This window comes from Temnothorax curvispinosus, unplaced genomic scaffold (assembly GCF_003070985.1).
Source record: "Temnothorax curvispinosus isolate PA1 unplaced genomic scaffold, ASM307098v1 QBEX01004114.1, whole genome shotgun sequence".
In the NCBI taxonomy this organism is placed as follows: Eukaryota; Metazoa; Arthropoda; class Insecta; order Hymenoptera; family Formicidae; genus Temnothorax; species Temnothorax curvispinosus.
Window position 1 is genome coordinate 20 of NW_020213894.1, and position 13057 is coordinate 13076.

At 32.3% G+C, this 13057-nt stretch overlaps 1 protein-coding gene across 1 annotated transcript; it reads right to left on the reverse strand.

Annotated features, from left to right (window-relative positions):
* Positions 1-1252: 1252 nt before the first annotated feature.
* LOC112453181 (52 kDa repressor of the inhibitor of the protein kinase-like) lies at positions 1253-3333 on the reverse strand (the record flags this gene model as incomplete). The annotated part of the gene is made up of 6 exons (XM_025013789.1): positions 3326-3333; positions 2652-2840; positions 2369-2437; positions 2234-2287; positions 1730-1792; positions 1253-1461 (listed from the first exon to the last, which is right to left on the reverse strand). Coding segments are annotated over exons 1-6 (592 nt in total), but the record flags the coding sequence as incomplete, so codon positions are not given.
* Positions 3334-13057: the final 9724 nt, after the last annotated feature.

Below are 13057 nucleotides of genomic sequence, written 5' to 3' on the forward strand. Positions count from 1 at the left end.
CAATCTTGATTCAATCTACGTGTTCGGAAATATGGAAAATTATGATTTTTTAATGTTTCCCAAAGCTGAATGATGCTATTAATTGTTATCTGCCAGCATTCAAAGCATTTAACTTTTACATATTTACCATTATTATTATTATTATTAACTACTTTAATACTTTTTATAAGATCTGACATTTCTTGCAAAAACTGCATTTGTTTTTCACTTCCGGTAAAAACTTTTCCATGTTCTTTAGGATTATTTACGGCGGACGAATTTAACATATCAAACAACTTATCAAAATGATCAATTAAATCTATAGTTCCAACGACTTCAGTCGGAAGAAGACCGACAGACGTCTGTGTACACATTCCTGCACATACATGGTTACTAAGTACTTGTACGGCATATTTAACTTTCATTCTCATAAAGTTATTTGGGTCCATATGAATTTTTGATAATTTAGGAGCTGCTCTTATCCATTGTTTGACGTCTTGCATATAAAACTGTCTAATATGATCCCACGAAGCTACTTTATTATTAAATTCAAAATTATGTTTTAACAAATTATTTCGGATTGCTATTATTAAATGTGGAGTGTCAAAAATGTAAACTAAATTTTCTCCGTTAACTGAAAAATTTGAATTTTGTGTAGATATTCCTAAATCACGGGACAGTTGTATAAAATTAGAACCCATGTCCGTAACCAATGCATGCACCATAGCACCTGTATTTCTTAATTTAATTATTGTATCAAATATCAGATTTTTTAAAAAGTTCATATGGCATGTAGTCTCTACAAAACAAAAAACAATAGGCACCTTCCAATTACCTGCAATACTACGTGCCATAATAACTAAAGCGCTTCTTGCAGGTTTAGATGATTTTTTATCACCAATGTCTTCGAAACCAATTATTTCATCCCGTGATATATTATAAAATAAATGAGCTTTTAAACTCATTTCGTCTGCACATATTATGCAATGACGTTCTACGAGAGGCAACGTATTCAATTTTAATTTAAGTGCTTCAAAAATTTTATCATTTATACCAAGCTCAATATTTCATTTTTGCGTAAATAATTGTAGAGAACGTACAGAAGGCAATGCAATTGAATCTTTCAATTCCCGGTACATTCGTGGACTTAAAAAAAATAATGATAAAGCAAATTTCTTAAATTCGGGATCATATCTTCTGCCACGTTTACATTTTAATTGTGCGTCGACTTGTGCCGCTAATATTCTATTAAATTTTTCCGGTAATAACTTACGGCCTAGTTTTATTAGTTGATCGAATTTGTTTTCTTCTTCAACTTTTGTAGCTTTCTTCTTCTTTTCCATACGAAGCCGTCGGATTGTTTCACGCATTACTTTATCTTGCGCCTTTAATTTTTGGAATTTCTCTCGCAATTTCTTTTTTCTCGGGCTATCATTGGACGATTTAGTCCTAACTGCAGGCTTCTTGCTAGTGGATGTGCTCCTATAATATATTCCAAACGTTAGATCATAGCACAAAGATTATTTTTAAATATGATATATGTAATTATGTAACTATTTTGCTGTAAGAGACAAAAACAGCAAAATAATATTAAATAAAATCTAAAGTTAAAAAAAATTTAAATATAATATGTTAATAAATAAATTACATATATCCTGACAATTATATTTTATAAGAAAACTTTTATTACATAACAAATAAAGAAAATAAAAATACATGTTTAACTTTAAATTAGTAAAGAAAAACTTACGGTTGAGTTATTTCTACGTCACTGACAATAATTGGGACGATTGTTTGTGAAGTTTCTGCTTTGCTGAAAATATACAATTTTTTTTCTTTTAGCCATTATTGTTAACCCTCAGTTACCTTACGTTTTTACACCCCGATATTACCTCACCAAGGTCTGAGAGACCCCTGCCATTTTCTCCAGCTTGTATCTTCAAGACAAATGCATCAATTTGAAGTCTTTTTTTTTAATCCATGCGTCTTTTAAAGATCTACAAGACTGTGCAAGTTATATTATTCCAAGTTAAAAAATGTAAATGTTATTTTAAAAAAAGGGAAGACGTGTTTTTCTAAAAAAACGAAAAAATTTGCTTTTTTTCAAATTGATGTAGTACTGACTAAAAAAAGATACAAGAGTTTTATGAATGTCTTAAAAACCCTGTTTTAACAATGTGCAGGGTCTCTCAGACCCAGGTGAGGTAACTGAGGGTTAATAAACGTAAACAAGTCCTTTATTAATATAAATTACCTATTATCTTCTTGCACTTGCATTTCTGCAACAATTGCCTCAGCACATGTATTTCTGCAACAAAAAATATGTATCATATAATATCTATTATAAAATATAATATTATAACAAATAGAAAATTTATATTTAGCATACCTATCTACTTTCTCTTTAACCACATTTTCCTCACTTTGTTGTGTTGTTTGTTCGGGTGCTGTGTTGTCCCTAAAAGATTTTAAGTATTTTATGTTTTTATGTTACTTTCGCGTAATACATAAAAAATAATGTAAATACTGTTAGATATTGTTGCTATTATTATTTTTTATGTACTACTACCTTATACTAGTATTATTCAATTTTATACTTTTTTATGAAACAAAACTAATTTAATTAAATTAAAATATGTAAAATTAATAATTATTTGTTAGTAAAAACTCACTGTTGTTGAAAACTTGGTCCAAAAAATATAGTGGGTACAGCATCTGGGTGAAGACGAGCCCTAACTTTATTAATTTTGTACCATTTGTTTTCAAAATGCAAATGGCACAAACGACAATTCTGGTGGGCATATTCTGGACCTTTAAGTTCTAGATCCAGTCTTCCACATGCTCGTACCCATTGCAGCCATCTGTAAATGTTGTACCATTTTACCAATGACAAAGTAATGCACACATTACAATTAAAAATATAATTTATATAAAAAATAATAATATTATCCGATGGGTTCCCCTCTCTCTCCGATTTTGGCGGATATGGTCATGGAGGACCTTGAGACGCATTGTTTGCAATTGCTTAGTTTTCATATTTCCTTTTTTAAAAGATATGTTGATGACATTTTCGCGATTGTTCCTAGATCTGCTATTGACGAGTTACTTAGAGTTTTCAATAGTTATCACACCAGATTAAAATTTACATTTGAAATAGAAAAGAATAATTCTCTTAGTTTTCTTGACACAATAGTGATTCGAGAGGGGACTGTGTTGCTTACGAATTGGTACCGAAAGCCGACCTTTTCGGGGCGATACATAAACTATTTTTCGAATCACCCTCTCAAATACAAAATTAATACTATACGTAATCTTGTTGACCGAGCTATTCTTTTATCTGACGTACGTTTTCATAAGTCTAATTTAATCGAAATAAAAAAGATTCTTTCTAATAATTGTTATCCAATAAAATTAATTAACAAGTACATTAACATCAGACTTAACGAGCTACAGACACGTCATAATAATAATAATAGATCTAGCAGTAACAATGTAGCCCATGATCCTCGAAAGTTTATTACTATACCGTATATTAAGGGCCTTAGTGACGGTGTTGGCCGTACAATGCGCGATGCAGAATTCAGGGTTCTCCTCACCATTCCGAAAAGATTGGATTGCATTATAAAAAGGGGGAAGGATACGCTACCGAATCTTAAGCAAACGGAGTTGATATATGAGATTGATTGTGCTAATTGCAACGCTGCATATATTGGTCAAACAAAAAGGCACCTAGAGACACGGGTTAAGGAACATTTTTGTGATATTAGGAAGAACAGCGATAATCATTCTGTAGTTAGTAAGCACCGTCTCACGCATAACCACGATTTCAATTGGCAACAACCAAAAATTTTATATAAGGAGCGACACTTTAAGAAACGTGAAATCTCTGAGATGTTTTTTATTAAAAAATGTGATAGCGCAATCAATCTTCAAAAGGACACAGAAAGTCTGCCCGCGAATTACAACCGTTTGATTGGCGTCACTTAATTTACACTTTTGTTCTGCTCGTTTCCACTTGTGAACACATCTATTTATTTGTTATGTATCAGTCATTTAGTATGACTTCGTCTGTCACGCTGTACTGATGTGTTCGCAGCTATGGCTTGCGACGTTTCTTCGTTCTGCGCTACCGTTCTCACTTTCCGTTTTGACGCACAGAATATGTAAGCCTTACTTTTTACTTTGTACATTATTTATAACTTAACTATTTATAACTTAACTATTTTTAACTCTACTATTTAATTTAATTGTATTCTTACTTTTTATTTTATGACTTCTGAGCGTTTTTATCTTTTTGACTATCGTGAGTTTATTTCACTTTTTTAGCTTTACGTGTGCATGATGTGGTTAGGGCACGATGTCAGCGACGTAATCGATATTTTGTACGCGGTTTTTGAGGATGCATAGCTTGATGAATCACTTGAGAAGGACCGAAAATGCGGTTGAAACGTTGTGAAATTTAAATATATTTATTATTTGGCCAGTCGAGTCGAACAAAAACGACTTTTGTTTTGTATTTATTTACTGGCGAAGGAAGCTTCTTATTTTGTTTTTAATAATATTATATAAAGCAATGTGTTATACCTGTCTTGTTCCTTTGGAAATTTAAAAAAATGTCGTTGCACATTAATAAACTTCTTAACGCATTCTGGTACTGCACAGCTTGGCTTTCTTATCGCATTCATTTTTAATTATTATGCAGCAACACCTGAAACAAAGCTAAGATCAAAGTGCTTCCAAGAGAATTGAAAACTTATATAATATTTATATAGGTTAACTATTTCCTTAGAAAAAAAATTTCTCTTTTATGTTTCCTTCGCTTTTATCACTTATATCACTTATTTCACTTTTATCACTTTCTTCACTTTTCTTCACTTCATTCTTTCACTGTCTTTATACTTTGTAAACTCTTTTCACTTTAATCACATAAACGTATTCAGAGTTTGTCAAACACTTCTAACAGCTCTCAATAGCATTCAGTGACTAATTGAGCTAATTCCCTCCAAATTTCTGCTCCAATACAGATAGGCATTTATTTAATTGACCATTTAAATTCTAAGAGGGAGCGGAGCAGAACGGAGAAAGGAAGAGCAATTGAGAAAGAAGTTCAGAGAACGACGTTCAGATGGGGTTAGTGGGCGCTTACTTATTTCGCGCATGCGCACTCCATTTTGGACAACAAGAAATCAGGAGAGTTGCGCTACTGTATATACTGTGGTGATAGGTTGCAATTCACGTAATGGCGATCCAAGATGGCCGACTTATGACTAAAATTTGTATCAATTGCCTCTAAAAACACTGGATCTTGTTGCAAAAGGATTTATGGAGGTTTCTAATATGGCTTTTTACGATTCTAGTATGACAAAATCTAATCGCAAAATGACGAATTCAAGATGGCGGACTTATCAAAATTCGTATTAATTGCCTGTAAGAATAAGCATTTGAGAATAAGAATTCATTTTTTTCATTAGAGCTAATGTTGCCAATAATTTGAAAACAGTTTTTGCAACAAGATCCGGTGTTTTTAGAGGCAATTGATACAAATTTTAGTCACAATTCGGCCATATTGGATCGCCATTACGTGAATTGCAACCTATCACACCAGATTTGAGAGAAGTGACCTTAAAAATCCCTGTCAATCCATTTTCAAACAAATCCGGTGTTTTTTAAGGCTTTTACATCGAATTTTGACGAAAAGTCGGCCATCTTGGATCGCCATTACGTGAATTGCAACTTATCACACCAGATTTGAGAGAAGTGACTTTAAAAATCCTTGTCGATCCATTTTCAAACAAATTCGGTGTTTTTTAAGGCTTTTACATTGGGTTTTGACGAAAAGTCGGCCATCTTGGATCCGCCATTTTGTGATTTGAAACCTATCACACCAGATTTGAAAAAGTGACCTTAAAAATCCCTGTCGATCCATTTTCAAACAAATCCGGTGTTTTTTAAGGCTTTTACATCGAATTTTGACGAAAACTCGGCCATATTTGATCCGCCATTTTGTGATTTAGAACCTATCACACCTGATTTGAGAGAAGCAACTTTAAAAATCTTTGTCGATCCATTTTCAAACAAATCTGGTGTTTTTTAAGGCTTTTACATCGAATTTTGACGAAAAGTCGGCCATCTTGGATCCGCCATTTTGTAATTTGGAACCTGTCACACCAGATTTGAAAGAAGTGACCTTAAAAATCCCTGTCGATCTATTTTCAAACAAATCTGGTGTTTTTAAAGGCATTGACATCAAATTTTGACGAAAAGTCGGCCATCTTGGACCCGGCATCTTGATTTTTGCAAATGTGCATACGGCTTTTAAAAGTTTTCAGTTCGAGCTTCAAAATAAGCGCTTATACGAATTTATTTGTCGCTGAACATTTTGGCGGCAGCACTGAGCCGGTTGATTGATCAAAAATTTTGAGTTTATGGCCACCATATTGACGTCGCCATCTTGATTTTTGCTAAGGCGCATATGGCTTTTTGTAGCTCTTTGTTCAAGCTTTAAATTGAAACCTCAAACGTATTTTTTCGTCGCTTTAAATTTTGGCCGCAGCACTGACCCGGTTGACGTGGAACGTCCCATATATACATATTAATAATCTGAAATAAATGTTATTAGGCACGAGATCCGTTGATAATCGTTTCCATCGTTATTTATAACGATAAAAACGATTTTCAGCGGATCTTATGTCTAACAACATTTATTTCAGATTATTATTAATATTTTATCATTAACATTAATAATTAATTCAATATATTGATGCTAATAAGCATTTTTATGTAAATAATGCTACTGAATCTCATTTAAATCTACAAGGAATTTATTACTGAAAGGTATTCATTAAATATTATGATAATTTGCCTTATATAAACTATTTATTAGTATCATATTTAAAATGTAGTAGTATTTATTAATGCTTCACCTTCTGATGCTTACATAGCAGTTTAGCCTGCCAGACTTTACACATCTATACATTTGTCAAATCTTGTTTCCGGTTTTACATATTGCTGTTACGATCCTGTTTATAAACTATTTGAACAATACATATATTGTGAATTTTACATTTAAACTATTTACTCTTTTCTTTCTCCATTTCTAATCTTATCTCTTTTAAACCTTTCATCCATCCATACCCTGCTCCATCGTCACTCAGCATATCATCCATTCTTCCCTTCCAACTCTCTACTTTTTCACATCTCGTACTTACATGTCGCAAATCTTCGTTTCCTTTCCCGCATAGTCTACATTTTCTCCATTCCTCATTCATCCAATACATATTCCCTCTTATCTCATTTCCACACCTCATTCTCGCTATTAGGCTTATCTTTTCCTTCCCTTTTCTGACCCCATCTATGATATATCTAGGCAGCCATCCTATTTTGACATCTTTATAATCCTTACATGCTTTTGAGTTTTCGATTTTTTCCGCTCTCTCCTGCATATCCACTTCTCTGTCTCTTGACACCATGCATTCAATGCCTTCATCTTTTTATCCTTATCAGTTCTTCCTCACTCATGCCACATCTCTGTATGTACTCTCTTCTCTCTTTACTTTCTGTCGACCAATTTTGTATCTTCTCTGCTTTCTTCCTGTTTTCTTTCCTTCCAGCATTCTTTTAGAATTACATTTCCGTTATCGTTTCTCATCTTTTCTTCATATTTTGCCGCTCGGCATCCCCGCTACAATTCTTATCTTCGCTCTTTTCATTTCTTCTCTCACCACATACCCCGGGGTAGTTCTTTGTAAACCTAAAATCCACCTTATGTATCTCTCTTGCACTACCTCTATTTCCTTCCTTTTTCTATATCCCCATATCTCTACTCCATACAACATTATTGGTTTTATAATTCTATCGAACAATTTCATTCTCCATATTATATCCGCGTTAAACTTTCTTTCTCCATAACTCCATATCCATGCCATCGCAATTTTTCCTTTCCTTATTCTATCTTTTATGTGCATCTCGTCATTGTTGTTTCTGCATATTTTATACCTTAAGTAATTGATTTCTTTTGTCTCTTCAATTCTTCTATCTCCCCACCACCATTCTCTCTTTCTTTCTTTGCCGCTTCCCTTCTTAAATACAATTATTTTTTATTTTTCTGTACTTAGCTCTAGTTTCTTTCTTTTTATATACCTGTAGAACACCTTTATTATTATATTCATCATATCTTCATTTTCAGCAACAAGCACTATGTCATCTGCATATTCTAGTGACCATATCTTTTCCTTTCCGATCTTCACACCCCCAGGATTTTTCTTCATCTCTTCTTCTATGTCTGAAATATATATGTTAAATAATGTCGCGCTAATTGGACATCCCTGTCTTACTCCTTTTACAGCCCAAAATTCTTCCGTTTCTTTATTGCCTATTCTTACTCTGTATCTAGTTTCGCTATAGATTTCTTTCACTCTATCAATTAGACCTTTACTTATTCCTCTCTTTTTCATGGTGTCACGTCTAAATATCCCGGACATAACATCCCGCGACCAGTAATCGGCACTAACTATATTTTCGCTAGCGATTTCAGTATTTATTATGAATTATTATTATAATAATATTTTTAAATTTTTAAATCTTAATTAAATAAAAATATAAAATAAATTACATAATTTTTTTTAATTGTTGATTAAATAACTAATAATTTTAGGAATAATATTGATTTTTAAAAATCTAATAAAAAATTGAAAAAATTTTTTAATACTTGTATAATTTCTAATTATTTGGATATAAATACTAAATATTTCAATAATTCTAACTTTTTGAAAATAACTACTAAATATGTGAATAATTATTAATTTGCAATAAAATATTCTTAAATATTTCAAAATTTAGTAAATAAAAAAATAAAAAATTTTTAATTATTAGATTATTTATGGTATACTTCCCGCTATGAAAATCGAAGATTTTCGAAAAATTCGGGAAATTAATGTTTTCATCCTGAATTTCACTAATCGAATATTCATCAAATGTCGATGTTTTGAGGTCCTAGGAAGTTATTCTGATCATTTTCAGAGGGAGTCCGAGTGTGTATGTGTGTGTGTGTGTGTGTGTGTGCGTGTGTGTGTAACCCTTGAATATCTTTTGAACGAATGGACCGATTTGGATGGGACTTGTAGTCCAGTCAAAATACGGAAAAAGGGGGGGGTACCTAGAAAAAATTGCAACACAAGGTTTTATTACGTCATTGTGTTCAGAAAAATATACTGAACAACATATTCAAATTCCGCCATTTTCCGCTATCTTTAAGTATGTTTTTTATTAACAATTTATAAACAAATTCGTTTTTCTCCACAAATACGATGAATTTTGAAATTTTTGTAGAGATCAAAATTGTAGAACAGACAAATATCTACAAAAAATGTTTTTATAAATTTTTTGAAATATCTTATATTATTTGAAATATTTGCAACAGGAGCTACTATAGGCTACGCGCGGAGCGGAGCGGAGAGTTCTAACAAGCACACGGCAGTCTCTACCGGTCGCTGCTAGTTCTCTAGGTTCTACAAGGAACTTGAGTTGGTTCTCGATACTAGTATATGTGTCTATGTATACACACACACATATATATATATATATATATATATATATATATATATATATATATATACATATAATATATATATGGGACAATCCACGTCACTTTTACCCCCCCTTTGTCCAAAATTGGTATGGACGGATTTTAATGACTAAGGGCGGAAAATGTTCGTCTTGAAAAGAGTTTTCGAAAAGCGTATGGCATATATGCGCAATTCAACATGGCGTCATCTGAAATTTTGAATTTATCCCTTTAAGCAGCCATAACTATGAATTGCGCATATATGCCACACGCCTTTCGAAAGCTTTTTTTAAGACAAACATTTTCCGCCCTTAGTTATTAAAATCCGTCCATACCAATTTTGGACAGGGGGGGGGGTAAAAGTGACGTGGATTGTCCCATATATGTATATGTATATATATATATATATATATATATATATATGTATATATATGTGTGTGTGTGTGTATACATAGATACATATACTAGTATCAGGAACCAACTCAAGTTCCTTGTAGAACCTAGAAAACTAGCAGCGACCGGTAGAGACTGCCGTGTGCTTGTTAGAACTCTCCGCTCCGCTACGCGCGTAGCCTAGTAGTTCTTGTTGCAAATATCTCAAATAATATAAGATATTTCAAAAAATTCATAAGAACATTTTTTGTAGATATTTGTCTGTTCTACAACTTTGATCTCTACAAAAATTTCAAAATTTATCGTATTTGTGGAGAAAAACGAATTTGTTTATAAATTGTTAATAAAAAACATACTTAGGGATAGCGGAAAATGGCAGAATTTGAATATGTTGTTCAGTATATTTTTCTGAACACAATGACGTAATAAAACTTTGTGTTGCAATTTTTTCTAGGTCTAATCGTATTTTGACTGGACTATTGCGCCATTCGAAAGGTCTTACCGGAACTTAGATTTCCGGTAAATTTAGTCTTAATCGATCAAGTAGATTCGAAAATATTTTTAAAAGTACACTTTTGCAAAAGGTGTTTTTTCTGAATAATTTTTAAACTAATCGACCGATCGATTCCAAAATCTAATCAGCTCTAAAACTCAATAAGCTGGGTTGAATGTTGCAAGTCCGACCTCAATCAATTAATTCGTTCAAGAGATATCGTGAACGAAAAATTTGTAAAATTAGAAATTTCATTATTTTTAGTACGTAACTTCTCAATTAATAATCTGATTGTTTCCAAAATTTAATGAGTTCTGAAGCTCAATAAGCTGCGTCGAATGCCGCAAACCGGACTTAAATCGGTTAACTTGTTTGCGAGATATCGTTAATGAAAGATTTAAAAAATTACAAACTTTATCATTTTTTGGTGATAACTTTTAAATTAGTAAACTGATCGATACTAAAATTTAATCAGCTTTAAAACTTGATAAGTTGCGTCGGATGCCGCTAACTTGACCAAAATTGTTCGAGAAATAACGTTGGAGAATTTTCAAACAAATATTTTTTGCAATAACTTTTAAACTAATTGACTTATCAATTCCAAAAATTTCTACTGAGAAACGGAAAAGGCATTATGTATATTCAATCGTTAAAGGAAACAAAAAAGAAAGGAGAGAGCTCACCTCAAATTCTGCAGCAGTCAAAAATACAATATATACATTAATTGAAAAGTCGTAGCAAAACGGTGTGGATACGGAGAGTCGCACATCTCGGAACAGAAACGAGAATATCGCAGTCACACACGTGTCCGTAGAAAACGAAATAAGAAGCGGGTCACGTTGCGCACCACGTTCCGCGCTTGACTCGCATCGCCGTATAGATAAATTTATTCATAACAAAAAAATTCAAAATGTGGAATAAAATAGGTCCATTAAAAACTTAGAATTTTAGGAGGCCTATTTTTCCCCCAATTATTTTAAGACATAAAAAATTTTAAGAAGTCCATTTTGCCCTCAATTATTTTTACATCTTTATCAAAACTTTTAGGAGGTCCATTTTACTTCCAAAATTTCTAATCTACAAAAAACTTTAGGGAATCCATTTTGCTTCCAAGATTTTTAGTCATCAAAAGTTTTAGAGAGTCCGTTTTGCCCCCTCTCCACTATATACCCATATTTTGTATGCGAGTGCATGATTTGTGAACAATTAATATATTTTTTTGTTATATACACATTTCTACTATTATAGTCCTCATTAATGTTATTTATCCGACATTTCTATCTTTCTACACTGATATTATGCCCTTCGTAATTTATGCCGCTTTTTTTACGATGTAAATATCTAAATATTTAAAAGTATTATTGTAACTAATTACTAAATATCAAACTAATTAGAAATATTGTAATATCTAATTACTAAATATCTAAATACTTAGAAATATTATAATTGCTAATTACTAAATATTCAACTAATAAAAAATATTTTACAGAAAAATTGCAAATTTTATAATACTTATTATTTTATGTTGTGTTGAAATTAAATTTTCGAATATTTAGCAATTAAAGTTTATTCCATTTTCAATTGTTAAAACATTGTAATTATTTTTTATTAAATAATAATTTTCATAAAATTTATATTTTTTTATTTTTAAATATTAAATTTTTAAAAATTTAAAAATAAATAAAAAAAATTTTTTTTTATAAAAAAATTAAAATAATAGTTTATTATATTAATCGTTATAAAAAAAAATAATAAATATCAAAAAATTTTTTTTTGCCGATCACTGCCCGCGACAAAATATCCCGGTCTTATTATCCCAGCGACAGAACATCCCGCGACAATATATCCCATGGCAAAATATCCCCTGGCAAAATATCCCATGACAAAATATCCCCTGGCAAAATATCTCACGACAAAATATTCCAAAGATGCAGGAATATATTCAAAATTGAAGGCTGTACTTCCGAAAACGTCCATGCTCAGATTTAGGTGAAACTTTGTAAATAGGTTTCTTTTAGATAGAAAACACATATACCAAAAGGATTTTTTGCGACTCCAAAGTTTAGCAACTTTTTTAACATTTTTAACTTACTGTCTCCGCACATACATTTTCCACGCGAAACAAACCAAAACAGCTCTCAAGTAATGTAAACAACTATAAAATAATACACAAAGTACAAATATATTAGTTTATATACTCTGCTGTATACTCTGCTTTACCGAAAAAAGTGGAGCCCCCCGCAGGGGGGCGGAACCTACTGCCTCCACGCATACACTGTCCACGCAAACCGAGGTTCACGCACACCCCCCCCCCGTGCTTTCGGGGGAGGTGCGGTAGTCCCGAAATAGTTCACGCATACACTTTCCACGCGAACCGAGGTTCACGCACACCCCCCCGTGCTTTCGGAGGAGGTGCGGTAGTCCCGAAATATTAATGTTTATGTATTTAATTATAAATTAAACTATAAGTTGCTGTGCATATGTTCACATTCCTGCATCTTAGGGATATTTTGTCGTGAGATATTTTGCCAGGGGATATTTTGTCATGGGATATTTTGCCAGGGAATATTTTGCCATGGAATAAATTTTCGCGGGATGTTCTGTCGCTGGGATAATAAGACCGGGATATT